Below are 22,843 nucleotides of genomic sequence, written 5' to 3'. Positions count from 1 at the left end.
CGTTTTGACATAAATATATATATTTTTTTTGTTGATGACCATCTGAAAATTAGCAGTACAAAATGCTGAAAATTAGCAGTACAAAATGTATGGCGCGATGTTACCTAGCAAACGCTCAGGCTGTGATGTGAAGTATTGATGGATGACCATGACTGAAATCAAGTTATCAAAGAAGGGCGTTAGAGAACAGATGGTCGACATGATCTCACAGGCTGTGATGGGAAATACATTAGTGTACGCTGTGTTACCTACACTGTAGGCGCCAGTCCAAGAAGTTATTGACTGTAGTACATGAGTGTACGCCGTGTTACCTACACTGCCATGACTGAGTGACGTGTAGCCTAGAAGGGTCTTTTATCAAGGAGGTCTCATCTCATCGTACTCTAGACAACTGAGTATTGCATTCGTGGTAGTTTCATAGGCCCTGAGTAAATTGTCTACTTTCAATGGACTGAATCCTACACTTGGCGACTCCAAATTTCAGGTAGATGTCTCTCGAAATTGGTCCGTTAGCTTCAGATAAATTAACCGTCATCAGTTTGATTTTCAGTTATTGAAAGACATGCGTTGTAGAGTCGTTAAGTTCGTGCAGCTGGCCGTCTAGTGTCACTGTGGTGCACTATACCGGAGAGTTTGCTAGTTCCAGCAAGAGGCAGTTGCGTGCATTCAGTGTAAGCAGAACTACGGTCTCTGTTGTGAGGAGTAGTTAAATGTGAGTGGGGGAACTTGAGAATGTCGTAGTTTGAACAACGGTCAAATTGTAAGTTCTGCAAAATTTAGGCAAATCCGCTAGCAAAACGTTTGCGATGTTCAAGTCGCAATCCCCCCCCCCCCAATCGCCACGACGGGAAAAAGACGCGGAAAGGCAGGTGAAAAACTACGTGATCCTTGAACTGTTAGTGCCAGTGCACGAACATATCGACTGTAGCAAATACCTTAATATGGTAGTAGTGGAAACTCCCCACGCAGAGTAGCGGGGACAACACATAGCGCTGCCATCTAGCGGCTTGAGGAGAACACTAACACAACGAGCTATTAAAACACTACATATTTTCACTTCAAAACCCGAACGAAATACAGATTTTTAGACGTTTGCGTCGTTCTTGTGACATAATATAGAGAAGGAAGAAGGTGGATGTTGATCTGAAGGAACCAGCGATAAGAATAAAATAAATGTATTATTAAATTAAAACATTCAATCTTATGACTGCAGTCTGATAACATCTCCAAGAGTAAATCGCACATACAATATCTTTTTCAGTTTGATATTTTTACTGGCAACATTTTCCTCTGCTGAATCATTAGTTCTATTCACATGCGCCTTAAGAAGGACTCTGAAATACTTATCAGTCAGTAATTTTATACAGCTGTTATGTATACATTCACTACATTCATTCGTTGACAAAAACACTCAGTTAAGTTACTCCTGATGCAATGTGTGCTTTCCAACAAAAACTATTTTCAATTGTTCTGATATTTTGCCAGCCCTGAAAATGGTTTTCCGTGGTTTCCTGTTTTCACATCAGGAAAATGCTGGGGCTGTACCTTAATTAAAGTCACGGCCGCTTCCTTCCCACTCCTACCACTTTTCTGTCCCATCGTCTACATAAGACTTATCTATGTCGGTGCGACGTAAAGCCAATTGTAAAACAAAATCTAAATCTGTCCTTATGCTTTTCACAACCCACTGAGTGCACCTGAAAATCGATTAAATGCATAGGTTTATTCATAACAATGTTTTAATGAAAGTACGTTCACATGAATAGAAAAAAGTATAGGCGCGTAAACATTAACAGGTATACTCACAGCACTTTGTTTTTATAATCTGACAAATAACTTGCGATCACTTTATCTTTTGTAAATAAAACACCCGTACATAGCACAAATGAGTCCTCTTCCTGCCATTTCCAAAATAGTGGTACATATCAAGCACGAAACTATCTGAATTACAAATGTGACACTTCTAACATACACAGTTGACTGTCATAGCAAGTGTAGTTATGTCCTCGAACCGCTAGATAGCACGCAGAAGCAGTGTCGCGAGTTTCTCACTGAGTTTCCACTATTATCATATTAAGCTATTTGACTGTAGTACGTACATCGGTGAACACTGTGTTGCCTACACTGTAGGCGCCATTCCAAGAGGTTATTGACTGTAGTATATGAGTGTACGCCGTGTTGCCTACACTGTAGGCGCCAGTCCAAAAAGTTATTGACTGTAGTACATGAGTGTTCGCTGTGTTGCCTACACTGTAGGCGCCAGTCCAAGAAGTTGATTGTAATACATAAGTGTTCGCTGTGTTGCCTACACTGTAGGCGCCAGTCCAAAAAGTTATTGACTGTAGTACATGAGTGTTCGCTGTGTTGCCTACACTGTAGCCGGGCTGAGTGGCTCAGACGGTTAAAGCGCCGGCCTTCGGACCCCAACTTGGCAGGTTCGATCCTGGCTCAGTCCGGTGGTATTTGAAGGTGCTCAAATACGTCAGCCTCGTGACGGTAGATTTACTGGCACGTAAAAGAATTCATGCGGGACTAAATTCCGGCACCTCGGCGTCTCCGAAAACTGTAAAAGAGCAGTTAGTGGGACGTAAAATAAATAACATTGAAATTGCCTACACTGTAGGCGCCACTCCAAGAGGTTATTGACTGTAGTATATGAGTGTACGCCGTGTTGCCTACACTGTAGGCGCCAGTCCAAGAGGTTATTGACTGTAGTATATGAGTGTACGCCGTGTTGCCTACACTGTAGGCGCCAGTCCAAAAAGTTATTGACTGTAGTACATTAGTGTACGCTGTGTTGCCTACACTGTAGGCGCCAGTCCAAGAAGTTATACACCGGGCGAGTTGGCCGTGCGCGTAGAGGCGCGCGGCTGTGAGCTTGCATCGGGGAGATAGTAGGTTCGAATCCCACTATCGGCAGCCCTGAAGATGGTTTTCCGTGGTTTCCCATTTTCACACCAGGCAAATGCTCGGGCTGTACCTTAATTAAGGCCACGGCCGCTTCCTTCCAACTCCTAGGCCTTTCCTATCCCATCGTCGCCATAAGACCTATCTGTATCGGTGCGATGTAAAGCCCCTAGCAAGAAGTTATTGACTGTAGTACATGAGTGTACGCCGTGTTGCCTACGCTATAGGCGCCAGTTCACGAACTTATTGACTAGTAGTATTTATGATCATTTGATTTTTCCAAAGGGAAATTTGATACCTTTTTTCTATGAGATTATTAGTAACGGTGAGGTAGGTTTAGTTTTTAAAAGAAGGAAAAGAAAGTTGTTGATTACAAAGGAATGTGAATTGAAAAATGAAAATAACTGAGCAAAACTTCTTTTAAAAAAGCAAATGAGTAATGTCCAAGTTAGACTGCGTTGGTAATGGTCTGGGCACAGGAGCTTAGTAGAGTATCGAGTGTATGATTTTTGTTATGACACTGAGAGAGTTTTGCAATTAGAGATGTAAGCAACGAAAGGTGTTTTTTTTAGAGTTCATATCGACAAGAAATATTGCGACCTCAATGTTGGATTAAGGAATATGATTGGGTGTAGAAGTTTAATTAAGAAGTCTGTTCGACTTTTAAACCCTTACATGATCTGAGTTAGGACCGGCGTAAGCCAGGTCGGTTTCATTCTTTATAGTGGATGAATGTTTTTGTACGAAAGGACCAAATATTCAAAATAATTTTTGATTTAGAGTGTTAAATATTAATACTACTTGGACAGAGAAGTGCATTGAATTTAGAATTCAAATATGTAAGACCATTCATTCCAGCCTTCAATTAAAAGACTAATGATTATCCTACCTTTGCACGGTCAAAATACCGCGGATCTTTAATTATCATCAGGGGGCAGGCCCGAGTAGATGTACTGGAAGATGTATCTAGAATGCAAAATAAAGCTTAAAGTGAAGCATCTCATTTTCACTGAGAGGATGTTCGTGCGATTCGAATTATTTTGAGAGTATCAATTTAAAATTAGTGAATAGGAGGGTATCACCCTTGGTAAAAAGTACAGTACCGGTCAAAAAATTTAGGACCACATAAAGGAATCACGAATTGTCATCTGGAACCTAAAATTGTGCCACTAGACCTCTGTATTTTTTTTTCTGAGCTCTCACATCTAATGGGACATATGTCGCCTGATGTCATTGAGTTAGTGCAAGTACTGCAGAAGTTATCAGTTATGGCGTAACTCAATGTGATCTGGCGACGTATATCATATTAGATGCAACAGCTCGGAGAAGAAATTACAGAGGTCTAGTAGCACAATTGTAGGGTCTAGATGACATTTCATGATTTCTGTGTGGTCCTAAACTTCTGACCTGTATTATATTCCAATCCCTTCCTCCTCCTCCTCCTCCTCCTCCTCCTCCTCCTCCTCCTCCTCCTCCTCCTCCTCCTCCTCAACTGTGTTCTAGAGAAAATTGTAAGAATTTGGAATGTAAAGCTTAAAGAACATAACATTTTGCAGGTAACTTTGAGTAGAAAAAATAAAGGCATTGAAATAAATTGCCTAGCATTTGCAGACGATTTTGCTATATTGTCAGAAAACCTAACAAGTGCAACAACACAAATCAATCTCTTGGAAGAAATAACCAACAAGATAGGTTTGAAAATCTCCGTAGAAAAGCAAAATTCATTACAAACATCAAAACCGCTCCAAAATGTTTGGCAACAGATATTGGTCCAGTGGAAAGAGTAACGAAATTCAAATATCTGGGAGAAATAATTCAAGAAAATGGTTTAGACAAATCTGCAGTAGAAGAAAGGGTGCACAAGTTGAAAAGAGCATATGGTATCAGAAAGAATTTATATAACAGAAAGTGTCTATCGAAACCTGAAAGCGTATATGCAAGTGAATGAATGTCTGGTACTAAACTATAGATTAGATAAACTAGAGGTACTAGAAAGGAGAATCATGAGAAAAATCTTAGGCCCCGTGAGAACAACAGAAGCATGGAAATTAAGGGTTGTGTGAACGAATCCGATCCACGAAATGTCACTGTAATATTTCTCCCAAATGGAAGATAATAATTGCTTTTACTCATATAAAGTGTAAAATCTGCTGTAAATTAAGAAATACCGTCGTTACTAGCGAAATATGTATACGTACTTACGGGCTGTAGACAGGGCTCCCTTGTGTTGCATTCCGCTGCTTGTGCCGTCTTTTGTTTCTTTCTTGAGGTCCAGGGCTAGCATCAACGAATGGGAGTGCTATGTCTGTGAATTCTCATTATCTTTGTCCATATGACTAGCGCGGGCAGTTCAAACAGCAAAATAGCATGATCCCTGAGCCAGTAAATATATTACTGTTTTATTGAAAGGAAAATAGCGTGAACCCTGGACCAATAATAATGAATGAGTTAGGGCACAAAACGAATGAGCAACATGAAGAAAACGACACCTAATTAATTCAAACAACTTCAGTGAGCAAAGACATCACACGCGAAAGTGTGAGACAAACAAAACACTTACGGAAGCGCTGCGACGTAACAGAAAAAAAAATAGTTCTAAGGTAGTAAAGTATGTATCCATATTATTCTATACAAGTAAAATATTTCGTACTATTTCATAATTTACCGCAAATTTTACACTTTATTTCAGTAAAAGCAATGATTATCTTCCATTTGGAACAAGTAATACCGTGACATTTCGTGGATCGGATTCGTTCACGTAACCGAAATTAAGATCTAATTATGAAATATTACAGGAACGTAGAAAACATAACAGAAGCCATAAGAAAAAGAATACTGCAATTTTTTGGACATATTTACAGAACGGAGGATTTTTAAGTACCTTTAGGACAAAAGGCAACAACTAGTTGGATTCAAGAAGTAAGGAAAGATTTAGAAAGAAATAATATAAGAGAAGAAGAAACTATGGACAGAAAGATTTTTAGAAAGAGGGTAGTAAGTATGGAAGGATTCCAAGGAAGACTGAACAAGAAACCTGGTGCGAAGTGGTCCGAGGACAGAATTAAACAGCATAGTGAAAGGATGAAAGAATAATGGAATGAACAGAAGAGAAAACAACAAAATTTGAAGAAATGAATTGAAATTGGCACGCAGTCCTTAAAAGACCTCATCGGAAAGAAGAATTATTGTGATGTTCCAAGTCCTTACGCCTACATAAAACAACAGTACTTTGGTTGCACTGTCAGTTGTCTTTTCTTATACAAGTAATTGCTTGCCATAGTTTTTTTTCCTCGCCGCTAATCTCTGGTCTATAGTCAAAGTGCCCCCGTGAATTGGTTAATCCCTACTGATCGTGCTGGTCATGGCAAGCGTTCAGTTTTTAATTGCTCTTTTGACCTCTTCAAACACCTGTTCCTTGCTCTGGCACCGATCAAATGACAAACCCGATCACGAAGCACTTCAGAGAGAAAGAGTCCATTATTTCCTTTTGTACCAATTCCATCCTCATTTAATGCTTTTCAGTAGGGTTGGAAGAACAACAATGCGTTTGATTTGTACTCTCTTGTGTGTGTATCTATCTCACATTGGTCGCTGCTCTGGGTTTTAAAAAATAAAAGCAAAACCTTTAGGGTGGAATAAAACAAAATAAAAAGCGGTGTACCGCCTGTTAAGCTTTTGGGATCCAAGGTAAACACGTGTGTGCCGAAGACAAACATTGTGTTGCTACCTACCGGCGGGATCATCAACCATCAATAACAAGTGACGGTGAAGTTGCCGCGGGCATCTCTTGCTACTTCCGCCCTCCTGTTTACTTTTATAGCCATGTTCCCAGTTGGGGAGTGAAGCTGCTGCTGCTGCTGCTGCTACTCATTTTATAGCTTTGGAATCATTTGGAGGATTATCATAAAACTTCACTTTTACAGCGTGTCTCGCTCTGGAATTCCCGTTCATATGACGTCAGTCAAACAGTGATTTCCTTTAAAACTAAGGCTGGACAGATTTTAGGCTCCTACTTGCAGTAGCGACACTAAGAAGCTCGGGGGCCCCTCGCAGCAATTGTAAATGTGCCCTTCGATTCCTGATAAGGAAAGTTACAAGTTTATTTCGTAGCCTTATTTCCCTCCTGTAGCTTGTCTTGTAGATTGATCAGCAAATTTGTGTTTGTTTATGAGATTTCTGAATTTGTTTCTGTCTTGCAAGATTTGTATATTATTATAATGAACGACGACGACGCAATGACGACAAGAACAACAATAATAATAATTACATAATTTAGTTTTCAAATCCGATGGAAATAATACGCTGGTATGGTACGAACACACAGGACTATGAAATTCCTGTTCCATTTATAGTAACCAAAACACGCTGAACGTCACAATATTAAGAAATAATCTCGCTCCTAGGCCCAAATAATTTACAACTTAACCGTCCATCGTAAGTCTACTTAACTATACTGACTGCCGAGAGTTATAAACAGACCCGTCCATCGTAAGTCTACTTAGCTACACTGACTGCCGTGTGTTATAAACAGACCCGTCCATCGTAAGCCTACTTAGCTACACTGACTGCCGTGTGTTATAAACAGACCCGTCCATCGTAAGCCTACTTAGCTACACTGACTGCCGTGTGTTATAAACAGACCCGTCCATCGTAAGTCTACTTAGCTACACTGACTGCCGTGCGTTATAAACAGACCCGTCCATCGTAAGTCTACTTAGCTACACTGACTGTCGTGTGTTATAAACAGACCCGTCCATCGTAAGTCTACTTAGCTACACTGACTGTCGTGTGTTATAAACAGACCCGTCCATCGTAAGTCTACTTAGCTACACTGACTGCCGTGTGTTATAAACAGACCCGTCCATCGTAAGCCTACTTAGCTACACTGACTGCCGTGTGTTATAAACAGACCCGTCCATCGTAAGTCTACTTAGCTACACTGACTGCCGAGAGTTATAAACAGACCCGTCCATCGTAAGCCTACTTACCTACACTGACTGCCATGTGTTATAAACAGACCCGTCCATCGTAAGCCTACTTAGCTACACTGACTGCCGTGTGTTATAAACAGACCCGTCCATCGTAAGTCTACTTAGCTACACTAACTGCCGTGTGTTATAAACAGACCCGTCCATCGTAAGTCTACTTAGCTACACTGACTGCCGTGTGTTATAAACAGACCCGTCCATCGTAAGTCTACTTAGCTACACTGACAGCCGTGTGTTATAAACAGACCCGTCCATCGTAAGTCTACTTAGCTACACTGACTGTCGTGTGTTATAAACAGACCCGTCCATCGTAAGTCTACATAGCTACACTGACTGCCGTGTGTTATAAACAGACCCGTCCATCGTAAGCCTACTTAGCTACACTGACTGCCGTGTGTTATAAACAGACCCGTCCATCGTAAGTCTACTTAGCTACACTGACTGCCGAGAGTTATAAACAGACCCGTCCATCGTAAGCCTACTTACCTACACTGACTGCCATGTGTTATAAACAGACCCGTCCATCGTAAGCCTACTTAGCTACACTGACTGCCGTGTGTTATAAACAGACCCGTCCATCGTAAGTCTACTTAGCTACACTGACTGCCGTGTGTTATAAACAGACCCGTCCATCGTAAGTCTACTTAGCTACACTGACTGCCGTGTGTTATAAACAGATCCGTCCATCGTAAGTCTACTTAGCTACACTGACTGCCGTGTGTTATAAACAGACCCGTCCATCGTAAGTCTACTTAGCTACACTGACTGCCGTGTGTTATAAACAGACCCGTCCATCGTAGTCTACTTAGCTACACTGACTGCCGTGTGTTATAAACAGACCCGTCCATCGTAAGTCTACTTAGCTACACTGACTGCCGTGTGTTATAAACAGACCCGTCCATCGTAAGTCTACTTAGCTACACTGACTGCCGTGTGTTATAAACAGACCCGTCCATCGTAAGCCTACTTAGCTACACTGACTGCCGTGTGTTATAAACAGATCCGTCCATCGTAAGTCTACTTAGCTACACTGACTGCCGAGTGTTATAAACAGACCCGAAACTTCGTATTTAGAGTTTAGAGGATGTCTTTGTTATCGCATTTTCGCTGACTGCTAGATTCTCACAACTGGCGAATTACTTCAAAGGCCTTGTTGATTGTTGTGAGTGGCAGCAAGGGGTGGTTATTATTGGAACAGGAAGAGTACAGTAGTTATTTCTGAAAGAAGCTCTGCACTACGACGGTCTAAGTTTGGAATAACCGTCTGTATCGCAAATAGCACTGTGTTTTGTGCTGTAGCTTTATCAATATGTAAATCGCTCTTCAGCTACTGAATCAAGAAACAATTATGGCCCCCGCGGGGACTTCGCCGCCACTGTCTACGTACAAACTTGCTGTTTTGTTTGACGTCGAGATTGGAAGCAGAAACTATGATATATAGTCTATAGTTTTGCGTTGATCACGTCGTTTGCAGGTGACGGGTGCATCATTTCCCTCATCCTGGGGAAAAACCAGATAAGTCAGTTATTTCGGCTTTTTATAATTTTTGCAGTAACCTACCGATGCCAATGCTCTCTAACCTGTGACACTAATAAGATATGTTATTTCGTCATTATTATTATATTTTTTTTATTCGTTACGCCCAACTAAGGAGCTCGTGTGAACTTATTTAGCACAATCTTTCTTTTTGTCTTCCCAAAATCTCTTCATCGTTTTGCTGTGTTTCTTTTTGCGTTCTTCCGTCCATCCTGTAGCTTGTCTTTTAGGTTGATCAGCTAATTTGTGTTTAAGAGATTTCTGAATATATATATATATTGTCTTTTAATATTTCTTCATTTATACCAATTTCCTGAAGATCTTTGTTATTTCTGTAAGCCAGTTGTGATTTTTTAGAGGTACTGCGAGATTTAGTATTTTCTTTGTTAGCCTATTGTTATCCCTCCTGATCAGGTGACCATAGAATTGTAATCTTCTTTTTCTCATGGTGTCTGTAATTTTTTCTGTTGCTTGATAGATTTACTCTGATTTACTTTTCATCCAAATACCATTCTCGCATTTAGGTCCTAGACTTTCCCTCTCTTGTTTTTCATGTTTTTTTTAATATGTGATCTGCCAACTATTATCAGAGTTTCTGATGCATAATGGGCTTCTGGTTTGACAATTGTGTTGTAGTGTCGTAATTTTGCGTGTTGGGATATACAGTAGATTTTTTGTTGTACGTGCTCCAGATAATTCTGTATGCTTTTTGTAATTTTGTAATTCCTTCTTTGTTTGCTCGCTGATTTATCCCGTTTGGTTGTATAATTTCGCCTAGGTATTTGAGTTTATTATTATTAGTATTTATTATTATTAACTTTATTGACCACATTGGACCACTTGAGTCTTCCATGTACACTTTTTCTTTGAAGGTTGTACTGTTTGATAACGTCTTATCTGTCCAATACTTCTTCATTCATTCTGATGGTAGTATTCTTAATTCTTCTGAAATCTCTGCAGGCCTTGTGTGCATCATTTCAGTTGAAAATTTGTGATTCTTAGGAAGGGTGGTAATTTTATTCTTGTTCTCTGCATTTTTAATTTCGAGTCCAAATGTTTTGAGATCCTCCTGAATTTTCTTTGATCCATTGCCCTCCTGTCTTCTTTTCCAGATTTCTCATCACTAGTTGTCATAAAATTATGTTTTCTGGTAATCGTAAGATGTGAAAGAAATAAGAGATTATTTCGCCATACTATTGTAGAAAACCCCCTGAAGGTGGGGGACGCAGATGAAGAATACACCCACGGTATCCCCTGCCTGTCGTAAGAGGCGGCTAAAAGGGGTGAGCAAGGGATGATTGAATTAGAACCATGAAACTACTTGTTATTAGTGCCATCACCATGGGTCGCCTTTACTTGCGAGTAGTACCATTATTTTAGGTACACAATAGCTTTGTGATTAGTAGCAATAGTGGGTGGGTCACTATGAATTTACAGTAGCCGTGATTAGTACCACTATATGCGGAACACCAGGAGCTTACATTGCCTGTGATTAGTACCGTTGTCAGAAACACCACGGGGCTGGTCGTTGCCTGTGATTAGTAGCACTATATGAGCGGCACTGTGGGTCTGCGTTGTCTTTGATTAGTACCCACAATGTGAGGAACACCATTTGTTTGCGTTGCTTACGAGTGGCGCCATTATGTGAGAAACCTGTGCGACGTACGTTACGTGTGAGTAGTACCGCAACTTGAGAAACACCATGGTTCTACTACTAGCGATAAGTGCCATTATGAGGGGCCGTTGACCTGGATTTTGGACCCCTTTGGACAACAAGAATCATCGATTCAGAATAGTGTTTTATAAGCAGTCCCTTGATCAGCAATTCCAATTTTTCAGTATAGTTTCTGGGAAGGTGAGGCGTTGCGGGTCGGAGCCACTGATAGTTTTAAGTTCACAATCATTGCTCATAGTCACCTTTTTGAATTCTAGTCAGTGGATCGATTTTTGGAATTATTTTTTACTTTCATTATTGTGAGTTGGCTCCGCTGATTATTTTAAATGCATATGTATCCCTTCATTCTTCATCATCACATTTTAAATTCTAGTCACTGGATGAATTTTGGACTTTTAAATTGTCATTGCATTTCGTCTCATTTCGTACCATTAGGGGCCGATGATCTAGATGTTAGGCCCCTTTAAACAACAAGCATCATCATTATTATCATCAGTATTGAAGAAATGTTTAATTTTATTTCAGCATTGTTCAAGAATATAATAGAGTTCCCGGTAAGAACCAGGTTTGAGTTATCTTGTTAATATTCTGAACATTGTTAATAAAAGTCACTTTTACCAGATAAGTCAGTTTGTTTTACGTGTAATACATCTTGTGTGGTTATTGTGGACGTGAACATTATTGTCTTGTAAATGAATTATTGGCAGTGAATTTACACAGCTGTTTTTGTTAAAGCGAGCTGTTACCTATAAGTAGCTAGGAATACACAAATATGATTCACACTCTTTGGTTTTTACTGGTCCACATAAGAAAATAATGTGACGTCAATATAGGACAAGTCAGTTTCATTCACGACCCAAAGCAGATATTTCATTCATTTTCTCACTTATACGAAATCAAACCAAAACCGGTATTTAAAAAAGCTGTTTCATAGAAGGCTGAATGGTGTGACAACATTTAATGAATCTGTGATTTCGTATTGTTTCACAACAACAAAAAATGCTTCCCTTGAGAACTTGAATTTCTTACTTTTCTTGTTATTCCGTGGAATGAGTGATTTATGCCCGCCTCCTGACACCGTGGTTTCCCGGTTCGAGTCGCGCTGTTCGTAAATCATTATCATCTTCAGAATATTGGCCGACAGGGTATACAATTTGTGATCATTAGATTGCATGCCAAAGGCCAGGGTTCAGTTCCAAACTTCTCCGCAGTGCTCATATGGAATGAGGGCGTATGACGCTGTTGATGGTGATTCGTCCGTCTGATGGAGACGGTAAGCCCTGAGCAGACCCCTTGAAATGGAATGGCGTATGGCTTTTAGTGCCGGGAGTGTCCGAGAACATGTTTGGCTCGCCAGGTGGAGGTCTTTAGATTTGACTCCCGTAGGTGACCTGCGCGTCGTGATGAGGATGAAATGGTGATGAAGACAACACACATACTCAGCCCCCGTGCCAGCGAAATTAACCAATGATGGTTAAAATTCTCGACTCTTCCGGGAATCGAACCCTGGACTCCTAGGACCAAAGGCCAGCACGCTAACCATTCAGCCATAGAGCCGGACAGCAAACCTCTTGATGCTCTTTGACAGGGGGTAGTCTGTGTGTCAGCACCGGGTTCCACCTTGTCTTCTCTTATACTGTCATATATCACATCATTCATTTCATCTCATTAACTCTTGGTTGACTTCAGGAAGAGCATCCGGTCGTAAAAACTCGCTACGAAGTTTCTTCTCACTTCATGCCCTACGGGACAAGTGTAGGACACACAAGCGATATTACATTATTTATGTTTAGGATAAATTTGAAGGACAATGACTGATGTCTGTGAAAGTGATATGTATTATCAATAATACTTAACCGAGTTCGATAGCTGAAGTCTCTTAACCCTGACAGTAACACGTCTATAAATATCGTTTTAGTTACACCACACGTTTCGAAGACGTGTCACTCAAAGCCTATTATTTAAAGTTACATTAAAGTTACCAGATGGAATGAACAAGGAATAGAGGTGGTGAAGGGGATAACTCTCCCCTCCTTAAGAGGAATAGATGGCATTCATTCGCACAACACGTCAGAAAAGCGTATGGTGTTACTGTCAGGGTTAAGTGCGGCCAGTATCCAGTATTCACGACATAATGAGTTCGAAGTTTCCCAGTTTCACTCCCTGTCCCTTAATAAAGGCCACAGCCGCTTCCGTCCCACTCCTACCCCTTTTCTGCCCCATCGTCGCCATAAAACCTATCTGTGTCTGTGCGACGTAAAGCAACTTGTAATAATAATCCCATTGCACTTGAATCCTGATGAGTGATTGCAGTTGAACTCGAAGGCCAGTAGATTACGAGGTTACACGTGGTCAGTGCACGACGAATCCTCTCGGCCGTTTGTTCTTGGCTTTCTAGACCGGAATGATAATAATAATAATAAGAAGAAGTCACAAATGAACACAGAAAAAACAAGAAATGTGATGTTTGTGAGTTAGGTAGTAGCTTCATTTGCCCCTCGACTTATACCACCCGCCGCACCTTGCTTCAGGTAGCAGTATGCTTGTATAATGTGTAAGGAGTAGAGTTACTGTGTTTTGCCCAACGTCAATTACTTTTGCTGTTATATTAGATTTCCAAAACTCGGATAATGTCATTATCTCGGATAACGCACACTTCTGTATTCACCACAGAATTTATTATCTCGGTTTACCAAAACTGTATTGAGTTCAAACCTCAAATTATCCATACTAACGTACGGAAAACAAATGACTACGTGCTGCCGCCACTGTCGAAATGTAAACAATTTTTTGAATCCATTCGGGGTTTGCCAATAATTTGCAAAAAAAAAAAAGAAAAGAAGCGTAATATGACTTTCCAAGAGAGTGAATTATTGTTGAATTTGGTGGTAGAAAGCATTAACAAAGGGAATAAGAAAACAAATTATAGCCTACATATTGTATAAAAGCAAAGTCATCTTCGCACAGGCCATGAAGGCCCTTGGAGGGATGGAAGGTAAAGGCTCCACTGTCCGTAACCTCGGCACGTGATGGGGTAGAGTGGTTAGCTCTACGCCCGGCCGCCTTTATCCCCAGGAATTAACCTGGTATTTATTTTTGGTGTAGGCTGAGTGAACCTCAGGGCCATATGCACCTCCGGACGTGGAAATCTCGTTTCTTAAATTTTACGACTTCCTGACGGGGATTCGAAACCACGTCCTTTCGAGTGAACCGAGCACGCCTGTACCGCCTCGGCCATGCAGCCCCTCTACATATTGTAGCATATATCACTCAAAAATTAAGGCAGCATTCCGTAATTCTTAATTAAAAAGTTACCCAGTCGTGTACCGTACAAGATATAATCGAGAATTCATCTTAGGCCTACCTACGTGTTGGGAATTCCAGTTCACGTTCGGGAACTTTAGATAACGTAAAATGTGTCTGAAAACGTTGTAGTCCTGGAAATATGTCGCACGTCCTTTTATCCATCTAGAAGGTTTATTAATGGCGTAATATTGATCATATTATTCGTCGCTGCGATTTTCGTTCCTGAGAAAGTTGCTGGACCGTTGAGGAAACGAGTTTCGAGAAAGCAGGGAAGAGACAGAGACAGTGAACTTATTGAAGAAAACTCCTGGCTGCGAAGATGTTACTGGTGGTGATGTCCGAGAGTGGATGGGTTAGGGTGAAAATTGTGAACTTTTAAGATAGTGAAAGAGAACGAAGATAAAAAATGAAAATAAACCACAATACGAAGAAGCGGACTCTCAGTGAAGGACCACAGGACACTGAAGGTGCCTCTGCTACGGGCATTTTGTTTCTGCGTCGTTTACGTGACGAAACTGCACTAAGACGAAATGAGTGCGAATGACATTTTTTCCTATAAAGAACTCGCAAATTTTAGTTTTGTATGTAAGTTTTTTAATTTTTAACAATTATTTAGAGTATGTTCTACTTTTCTGTGTTGTCCTAGAAGTTTCATAGTCTTTCTTTCTTTCTTTCTTTCTTTCTTTCTTTCTTTCTTTCTTTTTCTCCCGCTTTTCCCACACCTGTGGGGTCGCGGGTGCGATCTGTGTCGACCATGTAGATTTGGCCCATGTTTTACGGCCGGATGCCCTTCCTGACGCCAACCCTATATGGAGGGGTGTAATCACCATTGCGTGTTTCTGTGGTGGTTGGTAGTGTAGTGTGCTGTACGAATATGAAGAGGAAAGTCTTGGGGCAAACACAAACACCCCAGTCCCCGGGCCAGAATAATTAATCAAAGGCGATTAGAATCCCCCGACCCGGCCGGGAATCGAATCCGGGGCCTTCTGAACCGAAGGCCTCAACACTGACCATTCAGCCAATGAGTTTCATTAGAGTAATATGCAGTAAAACAATCCTCCCCTTATCCCGTAAAACTCGACATTTCGGAAACTCGACACACATATTAGTCTATTTTGCGGGCCTCTAGCGTCTTGACATCGTCGAAAGGAGAATAATGTTTATTTGATCCTTTCAGAACAGATTATTCGATCAGATTTTATAAGGTAATTAATGCATTTTAAATTGAGTGTTATATAATTCAGCGATTGCCAGCATCAAAACATTGGAATTCATTGGGACTCCGCATTTGGCTCGCCTGAATTCATTAGTAGTATGCTCTGAAGACAACAGGGCGGTGACGATATTTGATCAGATTTGTCGAACTTTGGCGAGCATTAATGTTGAATATTTCCGCTCCATCTTTCTTTTACCTATTACCGAAACTAATTTTCTATACCCCCTTAATGACTGAATTGAATCCTCTAAAACTCTCGCACACCCATCTCATTAGCTCCTTCATCGTTCTCAATTCTGATAATATTCAAGAAGAATATAAAATATGTATTTCGTATTTTCACTACCATCCAATTTTCTCATTCCTCTGTCTCTTTCTGTCTTCTTCTTCAGCTTCCCCCCTCACACTCTTATCGCTAAAAACTTACCAACTAACTCACCCCCCCCCCCCCCAACCTCCTCCCGTACTCTGCACAGGCTCCCAATTTCCAATTGAAACATATTAATTTTCTCACTGATTAGCTATGCAGGGCACGATATCTGCTCTTCGCTCAAAACCCTCCACCCCTACCCCCTCCACTCACTTTCGCAGCCACCCTTCTGTCCCCTTCCTCCCACATATCCACCCTTCTTCTTCTTCTTCTCCCTACCCCCGCTATTGGAAACCCAACAGAAAGTTCGCTTGCAGATTTTAACTCTATCAATAAGCCAAGCCAAAGATTTTAAAACAGTCACCAGAAAGAGAGAATAAATGGAAAGAAAGGAGCTAGACAGCTGAAGCGGGAGGGAGGAGAGGGAAAGATTTTCAGGACCATTAAATCCATGCACCATTAGTTCCAAATTTATTAATCTTTAAAAAAATATTTGTTCCTAATTGATCGCCTTTTTATTTCATATGAGAGACGCTCAAGAGGAAAACGTCTTATTTCCTCCCACCGCACTTCTATTTTTCCAGCCTAAGGGTTTCGTTTTTTACGACTTTTTTAAGGAAATTTTAATGGCAAAATCTTGATATACCTCATTCCCCTAGTCTCCAATATTTTACCCTGGGATAATTTAAAATGGCTTCTTTTTTTAAGATATAATACGCTAACGGGCTAGGGTTGTTTTTTCCTCTTTCCTCTGTTCGCAGTTTCTTTCTTTACTGTTTCCTTATTTTAGATATATATATATAAGCATAGCCCATAACGATATTTTTTCTTGTTCTGTGTTTTTCATTATTTATTATTAATGCACTGCGTAAAGTGATTGGCTTCTATTTTCTCGTTGCAGGCGGACAAGAAAGAGAGCAGCACTGGTCAGGAGAACACTAATGCCATCGAGTGGCCGATCTTGGTACTGCATGGGAATGGGGATATTGTTAAAGTCACTGCATCATTGATCAACGAAAGGTATACTGTATAGGCATGTCGCAAGCATGGAGAATTAATTCCTTTTGATTGTCACTTGTCTTTATAGTAATTGCGTGCGCTAGAAGATCTGAACACTAGCGCTGAGGACTGATAGTAATCATTTTATTCAAATTTCTTTTTGCCATTGCAAATTGCCGTAAGACAAAGAATACCGTTTACAATAAAATGTTGCCATTAATGCTTTCACGGCCCGTACTTATAGACATGATATTGCATAGGCTTTTGGGCTTGTGCCGTGTCAAGAAAATAAGATGATACTTAAATTATTTGATGAACGAAATTTTCTATATTCACGCATCTTATGTATAGACCTAAACAATACAGGGTGTCAGACTTCAATGTATAATACAATAAAATATAATAACAATCAGTCACTACTGATTTGCATTTAGGGCAGTCGCCCAGGTGGTAGATTCCCTGTCTGTTATTTTCATAGCCTTTTTTTAAATGATTGCAAAGAAATTGGAAATTTATTGAACATCTCCCTTGATAAATAATTCCAATCCCTAACTCCCCTTCCTATAAACTAATATTTACCCCCAATTTGTCCTCTTGAATTCCAACTTTATCTTGATATTGTGATCTTTCCTACTTATAAAGACACAACTCAAACTTATTCGTCTACTAATGTCATTCCTCGCCATCTTACCAATGATAGCTCGTAACATACCACTTAGTCGAGCAGCTTTCTCCCAAGTCTTCTCAGCCCAAACTTTTCAACATTTTCGTAACGCTACTCTTTTGTCGGAAATCAAGGAGAACAAATCGAGCTCTTTTTTTTTTTTTTTTTTTTTTCGGTTCTTGAATCAAGTAATCCTGGTGAGGGTCCCATACACTGGAACCATACTCTAGTTGGGATCTTACTAGAGACTTATATTCCCTCTCCTTTACATCCTTACTACAACCCCTAAATACCCTCATAATCATGTGCAAAGATCTGAACCCTGTATTTACAATCCCATTTTTGAGAGTACACCTGTGAAGATATTTCGTTATATTAACACCTAGGAACTTTCACCCCATGAACGCAGGAATCAAAAGTCAGAGGACTTTTCGTATTCGTGAAACTCACAACCTGACGTTTAACCCCATTTATCATAATACCATTGCCTACTGTCCATCTCACAACATTATCGAGGTCATTTTGCAGTTTCTCACAATCATGTAACTTATTTATTACTCTATCCAGAATAACATCGTCCGCAAAAAGCCTAACCTCTGATTCCACTTCTTTACTCATGTTATTCATATATATAAGGAAACATAAAGGTCCAATAATAGTGCCTTGAGGAACTCCCCTCTTAATTCCTTGAGAAGTACGGTAATAATCATGGGCGATTGGGTTCTACAAGTAGAGAAAGTCAAAATGTTTCATCATCTCGATATGCGCATGATTAGTGGTGCGATAGACGCGGGATCTGTATTACACTCTGTATTACACTCTCCGACCCGTTCGGCGTGCTTGGTGTTGTGGCCCGGTATCGAAAGCGGTCTGCAAGCTTCCCGAAGGCATCTGTGCCATTTCCTGAGTGACATGTACGTGGGGAAAATCGTCACTTCGTCGTAGTTGATTCTCCAGCCGAAAAGGACGTTGTACAAGCCTGACAGACAGCTAGCGCACTTACCTCGCAGGCCAGCTGTATGTTGGTGTGGTTACGTGATTAAAGTCCGGTTCCATGGCTAAATGGTTAGCGTGCTTAGTCCAGAGGGTTCCGGGTTCGATTCCCCGCCGGGTCGGGGATGTTAACTTTCAATGGTTAATTCCGATGTGTTTGCCCTCTTCATCAACAGAATTCATCGTAGGTAGGGCTCCATTCTCATAGACGCGCAGGTCGTCTGGACGGAAGACTCGCACAGAGCCTCGTTGGAGGCCACACGCCATTATTACTTTATTAAAAACTCACACGTTAAATGCATTTTTCACATTTAAACTCAAACTGATGAACGATTAATTTAAAGTGGAACTTCGATATCTCGAATCACCTCGGGAGCTAAATTTTATTTCGAGTTATCGAAATTTCGATATATAGAGAATACGGTTTTGGAACATGTATAGCACATACTATCTGCGCACTTTTTAGCGATAGATGTACACCCTAGTGCTGAAGCGGTCGACCTCGGCAATCTTCCAGATTCGCACTGGCAGTCTTCGAAACACAAACTATGAATCGCTTATGTTACGCTGTGCGACATCTGGCATACACTTTACGTACTAGTAAAGTTGTTATTTACACAGCAAAGCCAAACTATGGAATTCACTCTAGGAATAAGATTCGCATCCAGAAATGTTATATAATGTTATATAATGTGTGTGTGACACAGTTGTTGGCGTAAAATAACAAAGGTTTAGAAAATTCATACCGATCGATCGTATTATCGATTCAATTCAGATTTCATTTCCATACAGTTGGCAGTACTAACGGAACCGGAGGTGCTCCCTTCTTACTCCTCAAACTCGTACACAAATCTATCGCTAAAAAGTGTGCAGATAGTAATTGTATCATATATATCTGCGGGCTTTTACTGAATACATTATTTTTAACAGTATTTCAACATATACATACAAACTAATTTTATGGCATCACTTTAATTATAGGCCTTATTGTAGTAACTTTTTAGAAGACCACGCAGTGGAGATTCGTAAATGGAGCTTGTCATCCGCGACTTCGGGGGTCGCTTTCGTACGTGACCGGTAATTAATTCACACCCGAGAAAAAGCGAGGCTTCGCCGATTTTCCGATCACTAGAAGTTTTAGTGTTCCGGTTCCCATCATATTAGCTCCCAGCATCACTGTAACCCTTTCTTTACTTGTTAACTGTTCCTCACAAACCACAAATGCCCGTATTGGTCAGTTAATGATGCACAAAATTCGAGTTAGAGTATTTTTTGCTTCGAGGGAAGAAATGTTTGCTTCGAGTAATAGAGAATTAAATACACGTGAAGAATGGGACAAACGGCCGGTAAATTGAAGTTACAGCTAAACCCCGTTATACGCGGATTCGTTATCCGCGATTTCGCATATACGCGATTTTGGTCTTAAGGCTGATGACACACGGAGCGGTTTTCGCCGAGTCGGCGCATGTTTCTATTGTATCAGATGGGATGAAACAGACAGAGCGGTGCTCGCCGACAGGCGGCAGATTTGCCGACTCGGCCTGTCGTGTAGCTGGCGGTGCAGCGAGCGTTTTGAAGACTTTGTGCGCGCTCTAGCGCCATAGATTTAATACATTCAGCTGAATCACGGCCGACTTGATGCTTCGCTCTAGTCGGGCGTGGCTGAATTTACGCGGCGATTGCATCATTGGTAGGTATTCTTGTATTAGATATCATGAAGTATCTTTGAAATTCAATAATATACACGTAAAAGGACATATAGTGTAAGTAGACTTTTGGAATAAGAATAAGAACAATCCTTTATTTTTCGGTAATTTTAGCTAGCTTCCTCGCCTAACGTCACGGTCGCTAATGTGTTTTGTCCACTGCCTGCTCGATACGCACCCGATGACTGCTTATAAGCAGTCATTTTAGATGCAGTTCGAGCAGGCAGTGGTTTCGTCACAGTCGGCAAAAACCGCTCTGTGTATCAATCACAGGCGGCTGCCGACTCGGCAAAAACCGCTCCGTGTGTCATCAGCCTTAGTCTAGTGCTGCCATCTATTAACAGTACGTGGAAACTGTAATGCCTTAAGGCGGGTACAGACATGCGTTCTGAACTTTGTAACGTACACTACATTGCGTGCCAAGGTTAAACGAGGCAAGCGCATCTCTACACGCATCTTCTGTCGTGTTTGTCGAGACGTGAATCGTCAGTCCCGATCAGTAGAGCTGTGAAGTTGCACTTGACAGGTTTCGTATTTAAAATGCCGGGTGAAAGGAAATAACTTAAGCGTGTACGAAAGTCGTATTCGTTAGAAACAAAGTTAGTTTTGGATCGCTATGAGAAAGATGAGCGTATTTTTGACATTCAGCATGCTTTGAGACTTAGTGAATCCACTGCAAGAAGTATCCGTGGCCATTGAATTGAGCATCACAACCAACAGATGCCGCTCTCTCGGGCTGGTATTCAAGCTAAGGCCAAGAGCTTATATGCAGAGTTTAGTTTATTATTGTGTGTTTCATTGTTAAATTTGTAAGTGTATCAGTGGCGGCGCGTGGATAAAACGTCTGGGGGTTCACTGCTGTGGAAAATAACGTGTTCAGATTATTATTGTTGTTACTTGATGTTTACACAGATGTAAAATAGTGGCATTGCTTGATTAGAAACATGACGTTTCTTTGCAGAGACACGGCTACAGCTCGAAGAAGTTACTAAAAGAATGAAGAATGAAAGAGAATATGAGGTGCAATTACTGTAAGCTGATCCAATTTCCCCTCATTTTGAAGACGTTTCTTACGTAGGAATAACTTCTTCAAGAACTTGTTAAACAGAATACTGTTATTTATGTGTTGACGTATTTTGTTGTTTACTTTTCATAAAACACGTATTACTAATGAAAAGTTTCATTTGATTACATAAACTTAGGCTACTTACGCCAATTCATGCTATACAAACCATAGTTAACAAAATATTCTGGCTCATTGCGCTTAATTACATCAGAATGGCAAAATCAACAAATTAAATTCCCTTCAAAACCTACCACATACAGCAAATTTTAACTGCGCGCTCTGGCAATGCTTCGGCTAATTTCGGAACTGCTCGATGTAACTCGTGTCTATCGCTGGTCCAGTTGCCAGCGATTCCTGGGCTATGTTTTCCCTGCTTCCCATAAACCCTCGCCTTGCGCACCCTCCTTACGTCTCACGGCCCCGCGCGTTCAGTCCTGAAATTGAACCTCTTCGCTGGTTCCGAAGAGCAACCGGTGTTGATGTCAAAAATACCGCTACGCGCGCTGATGTACAGAGCAAATTTAAGGAATAGGCTGTGATAAATCATTTTACCTAGACTTATCTATTTCTAGCGGGTTCATTGAACCACTGAACATATAGAACGCGCCGCCACTGAAGTGTATACATTTTGCATTAAAATGCGTTTCAGAATTTTAAACTTAATATGTGAGTAAACGGAAACCTAACCCTATATTTTACATATAAAATGACTCGATTTACTTGAATTCGGTATGCGCGGCAATTCCGCGGAACATAAGTATCGCTTATAACGAGGTCTACCTGTACTTCGAGATACTGTAAATTCGAGTAATGGAGGTTCGAGATATCGAGGTTCGACTGTATTAATCAGGTACATTTTGACTTTTGAAGAATTTCCTGAAATGTGTTAAAGTGTTAAGTAAATCATTCTCTAATGAAAAGTGGTTGAGCTATATCAGTACAACTGTACCTGAAATATGACATTGTTCTGAATTTCTAAAAAATATCCGATTTCTCAGTGCCAATGTGGAAGGTATGTTTAGTTTAATGAAAGAGCACTGTGGACACCCGAAAGAAATAAGCTATCGTTGGATTCAACGGGAAAAAAACTTACTGTTCACACGACTCAATTTCAAAGACGTAAATTGTATCCACTTTTATAAGTGCTATACGCGAACTTTTTCTTGAGCCCGATTTTTACGGGGTGGGGAGTAAGGAGGGTGCGCTGTCGGTTCCGGTTATTCTGCCAACTGGATGGAAATGAAATCTGAATTGAATCGATAATATGATCGATCGATATGAATTTTCTAAACATTTATTATCTTACGTCAACAACTGTGTCACACATACATTATTTAACATTATATAACATTTCTCGATGCGAATCTTGTTACTAGCATGAATGATATAGTTCGGCTTTGCTGTGTAAACAACAACA

General features: G+C 40.6%; 1 protein-coding gene across 1 annotated transcript in view; it reads left to right on the top strand.

The window, feature by feature from the left end:
* mbo (Nuclear pore complex protein Nup88) overlaps nucleotides 1-22,843 on the top strand; it is a 533,759-nt gene that overhangs the window by 479,858 nt on the left and 31,058 nt on the right. The window contains exon 5 of the mRNA XM_067159234.2: nucleotides 16,900-17,018. Within this exon, the coding sequence (XP_067015335.2) occupies nucleotides 16,900-17,018 (119 nt within the window). The remainder of the gene's footprint in view (nucleotides 1-16,899; nucleotides 17,019-22,843) is intronic.

This window comes from Anabrus simplex, chromosome X (assembly GCF_040414725.1).
Source record: "Anabrus simplex isolate iqAnaSimp1 chromosome X, ASM4041472v1, whole genome shotgun sequence".
In the NCBI taxonomy this organism is placed as follows: domain Eukaryota; kingdom Metazoa; phylum Arthropoda; class Insecta; order Orthoptera; family Tettigoniidae; genus Anabrus; species Anabrus simplex.
The sequence above is the reverse complement of the archived record's forward strand: the minus strand, read 5'-3'. Positions and strand labels throughout refer to the sequence as shown.